We start from the raw sequence: 16229 nt of genomic DNA, 5'->3' as shown, positions 1-16229 counted from the left end.
CTATTGCACCCATACGAATGTTCCAAAGTTGTGTACACTTGGACAATGGCGATTGAATACACTACTACACAAAGCTCAAGTATTCAAGGGTGCATGACAGAGCTCATTTATTTGACAACCTTCATGAACTTTGGTTTCTATGCAGATTGCACCAAGCTCTATATTTAACCTCCAATATGTCTCAAGTCTTTAGGAGAAATTCATTCGGTCCACATAAACAAGTCTTCTACCATTAAATCCAACATGAAAGACATTTGGTTTTTGTACATGGTGCGACACTATTAAATACAAAAAGACCATTATAATGTAGCTTTCTTGGTCTTACTCTACATTGCTAAACATAAAAACAAAAACCATTATACAATATGTATATTTTGTTTGCATAAACAACTCAACGTACAATATCACACAATCACAACTCTAATGAACCTACGATTTGAATAAAATCCCGCCATGGGTTGCAAAGAAAGGGGCAAATACTAGAGACTCCACTGCCATGAGCTTTATAAGAATATTGAGAGAAGGTCCCGATGTGTCTTTAAGTGGATCACCTATAGTATCACCAATCACAGCGGCTTTGTGAGGTTCAGATCCTTTCGGTCCAAGAGTTCTTGCATGTTCTGACGCACCAGCCTGTAATAACTTGAAATTAGTCATGTCCAAATTCCCATTTAAACATATCGGATGTTCATAGAGGTGGTAATTTAATAAGCATATCAAAATCTAAGCGTAAGAGGTAGTACCTTAATAACCGTATCAAAAGCTAAGCTAAGTGTGAGCATTCGCTTTTCTTGCTCTTCAAATTTCCAACCACATGGTAATATGAAACTTGTGGCTCAACAATTGGTATACATTTCTTTTATACCCCTAAACATTAGTCCCCCTAGATTCTCACTTTTAACTAATTTGTGAACAATTACCATACCCAAGAGTATACTTGCTGGGTTATTACTGTGTTTGATCTCAACACAATTGTTTCTCAACAAAGATAACCAACCCTAAAACCGAGTAAACAAACTTAAAAGACTCACTTCTATGTACTTTTTGGCGTTATCCCATGCACCTCCTGTGTTGGAGGCCGATATGGCAATCTGCATGCATACAGGAGCAGAGAACGATTAGTGTGATTGCTACCAATATAACAATCTGCATATATACAGAAGCAGAGAATGATTAGCATAATTGCTACAAGAAGGGAATACGAAACTCATCCAAAAAATCATCAGTGTAAATGGAGAACGGAGTATGAAATAACATGCTAATAACACCATTTCATGGGTTCAAAAACATTAATAAGACTTGCCTGAACGCCAGAAATCAAGGCACCAACAAGCATTCCAGCAAGTGGCTTCACTCCAAAAAGAGTACCCATAAGCAGAGGGCTCAAAAGAACCAGTGCACCCGGAAACATCATTTCATACAAAGATGCATCTGTGGATATTTTGACACAAGTACAATAATCAGGTGTTGCTGACCCTTCCAGTAGGCCAGGGATGGTTTCGAACTGTCTGCGGACTTCCTCCACCATCTTCAAAGCTGCCTTTCCCACACTTTTCATTGTAAGAGCAGAAAACCAATATGGCAGCATTGCTCCAATAAGTAGTCCATCAAACACCTTCGCTGAAAGGACATCAACCGTTGAGAGCCCAGCGCGGCTAACAAACGCTCCAAAAAGCGCCAGAGAAACCAGTGCTGCAGATCCTATCGCGAAACCCTGTATATCCATGATGTGATTTCATTTTAAAAAACACAATGGTCAGCACATATTTCTAAGTAATGCTTGATACTTCCCTACTATGTGCAAGCAAGAGCTACCTTTCCTATGGCTGCAGTTGTATTACCCGCAGCATCCAGTGCATCAGTACGTTTGCGTATCTTGGGACTCATACCAGCCATCTCTGCAATCCCACCAGCATTATCACTTATGGGACCATATGCATCTATGGCTAGACAGGTGGCAATGGTACAAAGCATTCCAAGAGCTGCAACTGCGATCCCGTACATGGCTGCTAGGGTATGGCTGACATAGATGGCAACAGCAATAGCAAATATTGGAACAATTACAGACTTGTAGCCAAGTGCCAAACCAAAGATGACATTGGTAGCAGCTCCTGTCCTGCAAGAATCAGCAACATCCTGGACTGGTCTGCAAAAAGAGAGCATAAGTTTGAAGCTTTACTTCTCCCTCATCTTAATGGGGCAGCAACAACAACTCGAGCTGGCCGAGCTCAAGAACAAATAAAAGAGTGCAATTATCTAATGCTACAGACTACATTGGACAGCTCTTGTTTTATTGACTCTCTCAATTTAACAGTGGCAGACACACCCACGTACACCTAAACTTCCTGATACTTATGATTATTTTATGTCCAATACACCCACTCCATGTTGTACATCAAGGATTCCCTCCATATCTGTAAGCTACCTGTATCTATTGCTGGTGAAATACTCTGTAACGTAGCCAATTACCAACCCTGCCCAAAGCCCTACTCCAACGCAGAAAAATAGTTTCCTGTCAAAAACACACCAAGTTATGTTACAACATCAAATTCACTATCCTGGTAAAAAACAGTTAAATTATTGGTGATGTACCAGTTTTGAACCATCTTTGCACCACGGTTAGGATCATATATGTAAAACGTGGATGGTAGTGCCAGCCAACAAACAAAAGCTGCACCGAATGTCATTAAGATGGTGGATATCAGCAACTGTCTCTTCAGTGTAGGTTCAATATCCCTTAGATTTGAGATCTCGAACACATCAGTTGCGAACAAGGTTGTGATGAGGCACACCACAATGCCCATAGAGCTAATGAGTAGAGGGAAGCACATAGCAGTGAAGTCATGATTTATGCCAAATGATGACATGGAAGCCACAACAAGAGCTGCGCAAGAAGCTTCAGCAAAGGAGCCAAACAAATCTGAACCCATTCCAGCAATATCTCCCACATTATCACCCACATTGTCAGCAATGACCTGTCAACAACGGCATTAGTGGGCATTCACTTATATGATGCAAATTTGATGCATGTAAATTGCATTTTGAAAATCTGCTCAACATCAGCAGTGCCAATGAACTGTCATGGAGCCAGCCTTGCCATAGTAAACATTGGAACAATGTGGATGCTCCTAGCTCATAGTAACATAGCTATTTCAAAAACACTTTCAACAAGAAGTGTATATTCGGTTTACCGCTGGATTTCGCGGGTCATCCTCTGGGATATTCCTTTCTACCTTTCCAACAAGATCTGCTCCAACATCCGCAGCTTTGGTATAGATTCCACCTCCAACCCTTCCAAATAGAGCCACGGATGAGCCTCCAAGCCCATAGCCAGTGATGGCCTCAAAAAGGCCCTCCCAATCATCCTTGTAATAAAGCTGGAACAGTTTTATAGTGATGTATAAAACTATGAGACCATTAGCAGCAAGTAAGAAACCCATCACCGAACCTGATCGGAAGGCGATTTTGAATGCTTTGCCTATCCCTTTTCTGGCTTCCAAGGTTGTGCGAGCATTCGCATATGTTGCGATCATCATGCCCAAAAATCCCGACACTATGGACGTCAAAGCTCCCAATATAAATGCAACTGTAGTGAAAATCGCTGTAAAGAGAGCTGGGGCACATTCCTGCTTTGGATCGTATCTGCAAGGCTGGGGCTTAGTACTGAACCCCTTCACAGATCCCAGGAACAAGAAAATGACAGCAGCGAATATGCCCATGAAATAAGCCAAATACTTGTACTCTGTCAGCAAAAACGATGTGGCTCCTGGAGGAACAATGTCAAATTAAGCACGTTTCTTTGTTCTACAAAGAAATCCCTTGGGTGCATTAACATGTGACCATAAACATGATTCTTATTCATTTTCGACTAGCTGATCATCCATGAAGGAAGTGAGATGTGCTAATTTCCATTAGCTAAAGAATGATGATCCAACTGAAAGGAATTGCAACTTCTGGCAAACCCGGAATGTTTAATACACATTAGACATGAATTGCATCTCAGCAAGTGATTAAATAAGAACTAAAGCCTGTACAGGGATTCAACAAGAACAATAGGTAAACAGCTACAATTTGGCGATGTCCTGCCACATACAGGAGTACACAAGATTCCAAAATGGAAAGGCAGAACCCCACCAATATCTTAAAAGCACAGAGAAATGAATGCAAATTAATAGTAGAGCGAGTTGAATGGAAAAATAAGTGAACCAAAAGGGCATATACGAGCATTGCATACGTACATATAAAATCAATGCTTAGGGTATATAGCCAAAAAACACCTTGTTGAATGCGAATGACCAAAAGGTTGACGCTCTATAGACCTTAATAATTTCGAAAATCAAGATCTCGCTGATGAGCTGTACCTATGGATATGGCTTGCTGAATTTCAGCGCATTTCCTAATAGCTGCTGCATCTGATTCCTCATCTAATCTATCCTCCTCGTCACAGTCTGATGATCCATTGACGATGTTGTGACTGTGGGTGCCGTTGTTGTCGAGGAAGATGTAGCCATTGTTGGCAGGCCTGGACTTGTGCTCGAAGGCTAGGCGATTATATTGGCCGAAGGGCTTGGCGGCGGCGGCTGCTGCTGCTGCTGTTGCACGATGGCCAAAGACAGGAACTCTTGAGACGAGAAACCACTGCAGGAGTGCGAAAAGGATGCCAGTCCCAGCCGCCACAGGGATGGCAACCTGGGTGATGGACTCAGACAAGAGAGTGCCCACCATCCTCACCATCATGTGATTATAACGACAAGTTGCCTTAATATGAGCTGCTGCAGCTGATTAATCCTGATTGTGAAAGAAGGACGAGAAGTTGTTAACAAGGGCACCACCTACACATATATGTATCATGAGGGTATACGTCGTCTTAAAGGCCTACCATGACTGACTTCGTCTTAAAGACCTAACATGACTCACTACGGGAGCTTATGAGAATGTATGATGGCTATAGCCTATCATGCCTATTTTTCTGAAACATGGCCATCGAGCGAAAATGCTCGCGCGTACGTAGTGCTTCTATATTGAATTATGGTGTGAGAGATCGAGACGGGGTTACTTGTTTTATTTCCTTCTTGCAATATATATATCTACAGAGAGATTGCGAGCTGGTGGATACGCTTACTATTTCGACGCATTTAGAAAGTCTACCGCGCAGATAGGAGGCAGTCCAATCCTTGCTTTTCTTGGCGTTTCTTTTGGAATGCGTTCACATTGGGGGCTTTGACACCCATCTAGGGGCACATGTGCTTATCCTTGTGCCCACCGGCTCTACATTGTTCATATAGAAACAACGTGATCAAGGGCGGTCACACACGGAGTCATGGATGAAGTGTATAGACATCCACTTTCCAAAAGTGGGCACACACATGAGTGCAATACATTTGCATGTCATCAAAATCACACTACAAAAAAGTGAAAATAATAATAATAGGAGTTTTAAAAATCAAGTGTACATGCAAAAATTGCACCCTTGTCATTCACGTCGTAAAGCATGCAAGGGAGACTTTTGCATTTAATTGGTTAGCAACTTGCGAAGTGGGGATCCGCCACTCAATATGTAACCTACCTAAATGGTCAACAAGCATTTGATCCTTAGTGAAGTGATCTACATGTGAACACTTTATTAGTGGGAAATTCATTATGCAAAAAAACAATTCTCACAATCCTCGACTTTTTCACACTTATCTCTAAGAGATTTCGTTGGCAGAGTACATCATTGAATGTGATAGTTAAGCGCAGTTCGTCGGCTTCCTCGTCAGAGATGAGTCGCATGCGTTCATACAAGAGCATGTTATAGTGCTTGTCAAGATGTTCTTGCTCTTCCCGGGATAAGGGAAATGGCAAGAATTCTTCGAGTTGCTCTTTAGGGAATGCGCCCATGTCTGCTAGGACATAGACACGTGCAAACACTTTGAGCTTAGCATCCAACTCAGTTAAGCATTCTTGGTGCGCAGATTGGATGCTGTACACTCGCGTAGTGAATGCCGGAAGGTCCCCAAGAACAATAGAACTCTACTTTTTGCACAAATTACAAGATAAAAAGCATGAACGACATGAACAAGAGACCAATTGGGTGCAATCTCCCCCCATGCCTTGTGTGAGCACTCCACAAAGCATGTATTTTTATGTATTAATCATCTTCAAGCTCAAATAATAGCCCAAATTACAAAATAGCAAGCTTTTAGCTTTTGAGTTTGCTTTAACACAAAATAGGAATAAAGCTAGTGGGCGGTGCCCAAAGAGTCTAGCATGCCCAATACAATGTCCAAGTAGAAATAACATAATCGTGCGCCCATGCGCATACAAAATAATAATAAATATCCGAGGCCTCAATAAATAGGCGTGACAAAGTATAGGCGTCATGCCTAAGGTATGCGCCCATCAAAATATAATCAATAAATCGAATACTCGCTATCCTCCAATGCTTTTCTCCGCCACTGCTGCTATCTCTACACATCAATTGAAGCATTCACAATCGTTAGTAAAATAATATAATTAAACCGACAAAAGTGAATACCTAGCAGTCTTTAGCTACATAAATAAATCAACTGGTTAGAAATAAATCCTAACCTTAATTTATTACAAGTGCGCACTCTAAACTCATAAACGTTTATTAATTTAACATGCATTTTGCGGAATCACCCATGTACACACTAAATTAATGAAACGCTCGAAAAGGACAGGCGTCCCCATCAACTTCTCGCACAAAGAATCCACTTTGTCTATGAGCCCCGGTCATCAAAGTTTACGAAATCCACCGTGGCACGGAATCCACCGTGAAATATGCCTCCTGGCATCATACCCCCGGGGTGGGATAGTAATTGACCTCAATTGATATTAGCTCAATGTGGAGCTAATAGAGTGGGGAAAGCATTTAAGTCTCTAGCGTGCATCCATTGGGCTTCCTCTACAGGATGGTTCTTAAATTTAACTAAATATCTAGAATATCTTCGGCCAGTTCTAGTGGTCATAAAATCAGTATCTATGATAGCTTCAGGTTCAAGTATTTCAGTCTCTTCCTTTAACAAAGGTGGGTTTTCATAAACAGGGTGTATAGATAATTGGCCTCTAAATGGTCTTAATAAACTAATGTGAAATGTGTTATGAATTTTCCAGTGAGGTGGTAATTCTAACTTGAATGCATTGTCATTAATTTTATGAATGATCCTAAATGGTCCATAGAATCTAGGGGCTAATTTCACAATTGGGTGTCTATCTACACTTTGTAGTCTACGTTTTTCTATTCTCAACCAAACATAGTCATCAACTTTGAAATTCATTGCTTGTCTTTTCTTATTGGCTTGTTTGGTATATGATTGCTGGGCTTTGGCAATCATGTCTTTAACTTCATCAAAAATAGTATTATGCATACTAGCAATATCATCAGCACTCTGAATTCTATTTGACAAAGATGCAACAGGTGTAGACAATCTATAACCATAAATCACTTCAAACGGTGCTTTCTTTGTAGATGTGTGTGGTGTATTGTTATATGCAAACTGTAATAAATGCAAATGTGTATCCTATGTCTGAGGTTTAGAAATAGTATAAGCACGTAAGAGATCTAGAATAGTGCTATTAGTGGCTTCTGTTTGTCCATTAGTTTCAGGATGAAATGCAGAAGAGAAATCAATTTTTGTGCCTAGGTTAGCAAAGAGAGTAATCCAAAAGTTGTTACAAAATCTAGAATCATGATCAGAAATAATAACTTTTGGCAATCCATGGTTAGTAAAAACAGTTTTCAAAAACAATTGTGCTACCTGTGATGCTGTTAAAGTTTTCTTACATGGAATAAAATATGCTTGTTTACTAAACCTATCTACTACTGTCCAAATCATATCATGGTTAGATTTAGTATTAGGTAAACCAGTAATAAAATCCATAGAAATTTGTTCCCATGGTCTAGATGGAATAGACAAAGGCATAAGTAATCCATATTGTTTACCATGATGTCTCTTAACTCTTTGACAAATCAAACATTCAGAAACAAAGTTAGACACATCAGTGTCCATATGCGGCCAATAAAAATCTTCAGCTAATGTACGTAAAGTAGATATGATACCTCTATAACCTTGATATGGGGGACAATGAATTTCATTCAAAACAAAAGACCTGAATGGAACTGTAACACATAATCTCTTTTCATAAAACATAAATCCATCATTATAAGATAATGAATCAATAGGAATCAAGTTATTTTGAGCTAATTTATTCCAATCAGCATGAAAAGTAATATCCTAATGATAAGTATCTTTCATAGCAATCAAAGAATCAAAAGATATGACAGAAATATTATGAATGGCAGGTCTTCTACTTAATGCATCAGCCACTACATTTTCTTTACCGGGTTGATATTGAATGATAGGATGAAAACTCTGAATAAAGGATGCCCATTTGATATGTCGGTCAGATATTTGAGGTTGGCTGAGTAAATGTCTAATACTTTGCTGATCAGTCTTAATCATAATTTTTGAACCCATTAAGTAGTGTTTCCACTGTCTTAATGCTTGTACAACAGCTAATAATTCTTTGTCATATGTGGAATATTTCAGTTCAGAGGGTTTCAGTTTACAACTAGAATAGGCTATAGGATGATTGTCCTGCATAAGTACAGCTCCTATTCCTAATCCACTAGCATCAGTCACTACTAAAAAGAATGGTCTATTAAAATCAGGCAATTGTAAAACAGGGGCATGGGTTAATGCATGTTTCAATAAGTCAAAGGATTTCTGTTGATTATCGGACCAATGATAAACAATACCTTTCTTCAGAAGTTTGGTTAATGGTAAAGCAAGTATTGAAAAATTACGTACAAACTTCCTATAGAAACTAGCAAGACCAAGGAAAGATCGTAACTCATGCACATTTTTAGGTACAGGCCAATTCAATATTGCATCTATTTTCTTAGGGTCAACTTTAATTCCATCAGATGATACAATATGACCTAAATACTCAATTTCTGTTTTAAAGAATTCACTCTTTTTCGGATTTGCATACAGTTGATTATCTTTTAATAACTGAAAAACCAATGACAAATGCCCATAATGTTCTTTCTCATTTTGACTAAACACCAAAATATCATCAAAGAAGACAATAACACAATACTGATATTTTAAAAATATACGGTTCATCATTCTACTAAATTTAGCAGGTGCATTAGTCAATCCAAATGGCATCACTAAAAATTCATAATGACCAAACTGTGTCCTAAATGCAGTCTTGAATATGTCAGACTTATCTAGTCTCACCTGATGATAACCAGACTTAAGGTCTATCTTACTAAATATAGCAGATCCTTGCAGTTTATCCATAAGGTCATCGACTCTAGGAATTGGATACCTATTCTTTATAGTGATCTTATTTAAAGCTCGATAGTCAATGCACATACGATAGGTATTATTCTTTTTCTTGACTAACAGAACAGGTGCACCAAATGGAGAATTACTAGGTCTAATCAATCCTCTATTTAGTAATTCCTCAACTTGACTCTGAATTTCTTTTTGCTCTATCTGGTTATGCCTATATGGTGCTTTGCAAGGTGGTTGTGTACCAGGAATCAAATCTATTTTATGGTCTTCTGGACGTGAAGGAGGTAAACCAGGTGGTAGATCTTCGGCAAAACAGTCTTTAAAATGTGCAAGAAATTCTTTATACCTAGGATGCATACGATTTTCTTTAACTTGCAATTCGTTCACCCAAATGAGATAAGATTTACTACTCTTGCGTAATGCACGTTTAGCTTAAGTATGCGAAAGCAGTGGAAAAACATTAGATGCATGCATACCATACAATGTAATATGTTTTCCTTGAAAATCAATATGCATTGAATGCGTTGAATAATCTATATTTGGATTATGCTGATGACGCCAAGGCATACCTAAAATAATGTCACTCGACTGTAATGGAATAACTAGAAAATTTCTTCTTTCAGTGTATTGACCAATTTGAATTTCTAAATCATGCACTTCCTGTGTACCATTATACCTAGTGCCTAAGAATGCTGCTTTAATGCGATAATGCTTAGGTACAGTCTATAACTTCAATTCTTTTACTAATTTTGCTGAAATAAAATCATGAGTACTACCGTCATCATACAAAATAATCTTTTCCTTTCCATGCACTAAACATTTCATAGTCAATAAAGAATGTGGAGTTGGCATACCTAGTAAAGTATCTGAAGGAGTAGTAGTGTCATCCTCATCTTCAGTGAAATCAGGCATATCTTCATGTTTGTCTTCTTCCATTGCTCCAAGGTAATTGATATGGGCAGGTGGCTTCTTTGAATGGCAATTTGCTGCTAGATGTCAAGGCTGGTGGGATTTATAACATACTATTGGCTTGGCTTTGGTTACATTGTTTGCAATGGTGGGAAGTCTAAGGATATTGGGATTTGGCTGTGGAATAGGCTTGGAATTTTGATTAACATTGGATGGTAAAGCAGGTGGTTTTGCCCAATTTTTACAAAAAGATGATGAAGTAAAACAACCTTGATTAAATCTTCTAAAATTTGAGTTGAATTGCTTAGATCCATAGTTACCATTGGCTTGGAATTGGTGTGGACGTCTGTCTCTACCTCGCAGCTTGTCTTCAGTGTCGTGAGCTAATGAAATTGCGTCTTCAAGAGTAGCAGGCTTGAACATGTTAACTTCAGCGTAGTAATACTCAAGGAGTCCAGACATATACTTGTGCTTATGTGTCGCTTCAGGTACGTCTTCAAGCATGCGTAACTGGAGTAGTGCATTCCAAAAACGCTCTGTGTATTGAGGAATAGGCTCACGATCCCTTTGCTCAAGAAGGTCCCATTGCTTTATGGCTTTCTCATGAAATTGTGGAGAAAGGAAATTCTTCATAAACTTCTTCTTGAAATTCTCCCAGGTAGCAGGACAATCTATACTCTTACGTACTACAGTCCACCATAGAGATGCTCTATCCACTAAACGATTAGTGACACACTTGATTTTATCTTTTTCTGCATAGGTTTCCTCATGAAAGTAGTCATCAAACTGACTAATGAATGCAAGAACAATTTTTCCCTCTCGAGTACCATTGAAAGTACGGAATTTGAAATTTCTTTTACTTATCTTTGATTCCTTGCGAATAGTTTGAGCTTCGAGAGTTGCATCGATGGTACGTCGGATAAGATCATCAGATTGAGGTTCTTCTTTGTTGGTAGACGATCTTTGTAAATTTGCCAATTGTACTTGCAATGCTTGCCTAGCTCGTCGTTCTTCATCCAATTGCATCATAATTAAGTCCAGCTTTTGCTCCATCATAGGTTCAGGTAGGTCGCCTTCAGCCATTGAATCATCCATATGTGATTTTGCCATCTTGCAAAACTCAAAAGACCTTTCACTCTCAAAATCAAGTTAGCGGGATGAGCGTAGCTCAAGTTTGGGAATACAAGCCTTATATATTTTTGGGTATGGCTTTCACAATTTTTGAAAAATCTGTGTTTTATTCTTCTTCTATGCTGGAAATGCTTCAGCAAATCTGCGTATGCGTAGAGTACCTTCCAATGAACAACTTTGCACTTCGGAGTTTCTGCGCAGGAACAACCCTTCTATGAGTTTTGAACAGAAGTCAGTTTTGACTCCAGTTGACTTGTCTAACTTGCAGAGTACCAGACTAATGTGACTTGCAGAGTTTGTAGACTTGCAAAACTTGCTTGCTTTATGGAACTTGCAGAACTTGACTTGAAAAACTTGCAAAATTTGATTGATTGTGTGTGACCTGTGGCTTATGACTTAGCTTAGTAGTGTAACTTATGGCTTACTAAGCCCAATTTGATTTTGAGGTATCGCGGCATGCTGTCGTCGTGTTTGAAGACGGCGAGTATATACTGACGCCGCCCGAGGTGAAATTTTAGTTATTAAGCTTCTTAAAGCTTAATACTAAGCTTTATAGTTTTTGAGTTTTAAGCTTTTAAGCTTATAGACATTGAAACTTATCTTTGGTTCTTGATGACTTGTATGTGAGGATGTAGGAGTGGTCTTCCGCCTCTGCAGACCGGTCCTTCACAGTTTGATGATGAAAACAGGGGTTCTTGATCGCCAGGAATCTGCCTGTATCGACCGTCGACGAGATCGACCATAGAGCCTGATCGTTCCAGGAGCTCCGCCTTCGCATAAGATGGGTAGCTATTGGAAGCTCTTGATCTCAGCTTTGCTCTGATACCACTGGTGCGCAGATCGGATGTTGTATGCTCGCGTAGTGAATGCCCGAAGGTCCCCAAGAACAATAGAACTCTACTTTTTGCACAAATTACAAGATAAAAAGCATGAACGACATGAACAAGAGACCAATTGGATGCAATCTCCCCCCATGCCTTGTGTGAGCACTCCACAAAGCATGTATTTTTATGTATTAATCATCTTCAAGCTCAAATAATAGCCCAAATTACAAAATAGCAAGCTTTTAGCTTTTGAGTTTGCTTTAACACAAAATAGGAATAAAGCTAGTGGGCGCTGCCCAAAGAGTGTAGCATGCCCAATACAATGTCCAAGTAGAAATAACATAATCGTGCGCCCATGCGTATACAAAATAATAATAAATATCCGACGCCTCAGTAAATAGGCGTGACAAAATATAGGCGTCATGCCTAAGGTATGCACCCATCAAAATATAATCAATAAATTGAATACTCGCTATCCTCCAATGCTTTCCTCTGCCACACTGCTGCTATCTCTACACATCAACTGAAGCATTCACAATCGTTCAATAAAATAATACAATTAAACTGACAAAAGTGAATGCCTAGCAGTCTTCAGCTACATAAATAAATCAACTGGTTAGAAATAAATCCTAACCTTAATTTATTACGAGTGCACACTCTAAACTCATAAACGTTTATTAATTTAATATGCATTTTGCGGAATCACCTGTTATGGAATCACCCATGTACACACTAAATTAATGAAATGCTGGAAAAGGACAGGTGTCCCCATCAACTTCTCGCACAAAGAATCCACTTTGTGTATGAGCCCCGGTCATCAAAGTTTACGGAATCCACCGTAAAACCTCACGGAATCCATTGTGGCACAGAATCCATGCCTCCTGGCATCAATTCTGTGACACTTCTATGTTCAATGAGAGCTTGCTCGGTTGCTATCTCATGCAAGGTTCTAGGAGTTTGCCTGGGCTTTAGTGTAGTTGTGGGCTCAGGCCTAGACGAGCAAGTTTGGCCAGTGCTAGGATTTCTTATGCTCTTGGGGTTTTCATGTTTCTCTCGAGACTTTGTCATTGCATCATGGTTCTCCTTGGATGTGACTGGTATAAATTTGTCACCTTGTTGTGACAGCGTTGTATCCACTCTTAATTGGTCAACGCGAGTTCTGTTGTCAGTGGATTGAGTATTGCAAGCAGCCATTGATGGCAACGACTACTCTGATTTTTCAGAGCACACGAATGTGTCTGAGGTTTCATCGCTATTAGGAGAGGCATCAATTGGTTCAGTTGTGGATGGACTCGATGCTTTATTCCTCAGCTCTCCAACGCTCTTCGTCTCAATGTTCTTGGGGTCCACAACCACCTACAACTGCTGTTGTTTTGGCTATTTTCTCCTCTTTTTCTTGGTTGGTGAAGGTGCATCTCTCAACGACTCAGGACTCAGGACTAGGTCGACTGTTGATGTGCTTGGTTGGGCCTTAGCATTTTCTTTCTCTAGTGTGTCCTCATGGGACATAGCCATGGCCTACTGAATAGCCTTGCTAGGTTGTGAGGGTACAACTGCCTCCCTCTTTGGAGAGTCTAGCTCTTCAGCCAATATCCTTGTGTCTAACTCCTCCATCCTAGGCTTTAGGCACTTTGGAAGTGTTGGAGTTGTCAAGGAAGTTGGTTGCCACACCTCCTCCTCAAGTAAACTACTAAGGACACGTTCCACAAGGGGGATTGTCACGGCCAAGGGCTTGACTAATGTGATCCCTGATTTGAAGTAGTAGCAGCTAGTCTAGTGGGCCAGCTACCCTTGGTGGATTGCGGTGTCAAGTCCCTAGGGCGATTGGAAGTGGTCGTGTCTTTTGTTACCCTTTGAGCATTCATTTGTGTAGATCGAGTATGAGTTGATCTAGTCACATTAGGTTGCTCAGGCATATCCTTGGGCCGAGAGCTACGGATGGTGTCATGTCCCACCTCTTGGACATTTGGAAGCTTAGATGGAGATAGAGATTGGGATTGAGCAGTCGCCCTTGACGACTGCTGTAGTGCTTCTTGTGTCCGTTTGGAAAAAGAGGGTGTAGGAGATCTAGGACTCTTAGGTGGACTTGGCACTGGCTGAATGATTTGCTCGAGGCTATTGGATGACTGTGCTATTTGCTTTGTTGAGCAATCAGCCTTCTCACAAGCAGTGCTGTGCCTTTGGTGCTCATTATCCTCTTGGAAAGTCAAAAGCTCCTTGAGCATTAATGGTCTTTGTGCACGCTTAATGGTTATATATGGCATCTGCTTATTAAGCATGCTAGATTGAGGCTCTTTCTTTTGAACACTCATGTTTGGTTTCTTGCCTCGAGACCTGGAGTTTCTCTTAGGTTTCCTCCTATGCCTCGCGGCTTTTGGTGCAATCTGGCCTTTAGCTGATAGAGGTGGTTTAGCAGGGGGTTTTGGTATCCAAATCCATCGGTTACCTGTGTGATACCCCTGAGCATGTAGCAACGCTTTGGATATCCATTGTGGCGTTGTCCTGACCCTCCATCGATGCCTTGGTCTATAAGGCTTGACGATATTTGTAAGTCCATCGCGGCGTTGTGCTGACCCTCCATCGATGCCTTCGTCTATACGGCTTGGGCTTCTTTGTGCTGACCCTCCATTGATGCCTTCGTCTATAAGGCTTGGGCTTCTTTTGGGGTCTTCTACAATATTTGTAAGTCCAAAGCCCGTCCTTGTCATTGTCTATTGACCTTCTTGTTTTAGGCATGGCCTCACTCACTGGTTCTCGTTGCTCGACTTGTGCTTGTATCAGCTCTTCCAACAAGTCCTTGCTCTCGTTAGTAGGCTTGGTTGTTACGTCAGCGCCTTTCTTACCTTTCCCTCGAGGTTCGATGAGGTCACCCTTGCTAAAGGTTGTGACTATCCTCACACCCGATAGTCTCAGGTGTATCCTCTGTGTTACATAGTCAACCTCGACTCGGTCGCCCTTTTGAAGGGTCTTCCTAGGAGGGTTTCCTTCCCCCGCAGCTAGCACTATTTGGAGGAACATGGAATAGGATAGGCAAGATTTCAGTTTCAATCATCGCAAGGATTCTGCATTTCCCTATGAGTGCTTGTGGGTGTCCCCGTAAGCACTAAGAGTCGCATTAGTCAGTGTGAGCTCTGGTTGGCCTAGTATGGTCCATGATTCATAAGTCAAGATATTAAAATCTGCTCCTTCATCAACCAGAGCATCGATAGTATGCTCTCTTTTCATTGTGAGTTTGACCCTAAGATAAGCAGGTGGTACTATGTCTTTGTCTTCCGGGTCTTGGCTTGTAAATTTAAGCCGTCTGACAATTTCCCTTGAATCTCCAACTACACGACCAGATGTGGATTCTCCACTGATGCCTTGGGTTGTTTGTGCAGTGTTGCTCAAGGTACATCTCTCGTCGAGAGTGTCATGTCTAGTCATCCTCGCATTTGTAGCTTGCTGATGTTGCATTTTGCTCTGACTAGACACGGTCTGAACACAATGTCTTTGTGTTCTCGTGGTGTGGCCTTTTTTCCCTTGATGGCTAGATTGGCCTGTTGAGGTTCTAGGGTCTTTTTTTGTCTTTGTTTGGGTGTGGGCTTTTGTTTGCTGCTTTATAAGTGGAGATCTATGCTTGTGTAGAGCCATTACTACACTAGGGCCTAATTTGAAGGACATGTCATGATGCACGTTTCCTCTCCAACCTACTTGGGGGAGGTGCGGAGGGGGGCAGAGGGCAGAGCCCCCTCTGCGGGGGTCCGGGCGGACAGTCCCCCTCGGCCCGCAGGGCCGTTACGGTAAATGCCATGTGTAGTTTGGAGGACCGTTTATAGCCAAATTTTGAACTACTTGCTCTAAGTTTCAGTCCAGTGATGGATCTGTGATATGCATTTAGCTCTATGTAGCCTTTGGGATCGATTTCGGGGTTTAGATGCGTCAAAATTTTGTGTTCTACATACATGTCCGATTTTGACAGTTTTCTGTCCGATTCTCATATGTCCAATTTTTAGGAGTTCGATTATCAGAATCGGATGTCCGATTTTGACAGGTGTCCGATTCTGAGTGGTCCGATTCC

General features: G+C 40.7%; 1 protein-coding gene across 1 annotated transcript; it reads right to left on the bottom strand.

Moving 5' to 3' along the window:
- Positions 1–216: 216 nt before the first annotated feature.
- LOC148026622 (pyrophosphate-energized vacuolar membrane proton pump-like) lies at positions 217–4996 on the bottom strand. The gene is made up of 8 exons (XM_087690488.1): positions 4362–4996; positions 3192–3766; positions 2593–2975; positions 2426–2512; positions 1816–2146; positions 1304–1714; positions 1032–1091; positions 217–633 (listed from the first exon to the last, which is right to left on the bottom strand). Exons 1-8 carry the CDS (start codon positions 4735–4737, stop codon positions 430–432), a joined length of 2427 nt encoding a protein of 808 aa, XP_087546614.1. The 5' UTR covers positions 4738–4996; the 3' UTR covers positions 217–429.
- Positions 4997–16229: the final 11233 nt, after the last annotated feature.

Source organism: Lygodium microphyllum, chromosome 13 (genome assembly GCF_053477565.2).
Source record: "Lygodium microphyllum isolate KBCC chromosome 13, Lygodium_microphyllum_v1.1.10, whole genome shotgun sequence".
NCBI lineage: Eukaryota > Viridiplantae > Streptophyta > Polypodiopsida > Schizaeales > Lygodiaceae > Lygodium > Lygodium microphyllum.
Note: the sequence above shows the minus strand (reverse complement) of the source record. Positions and strands in the feature narration are given on the sequence as shown.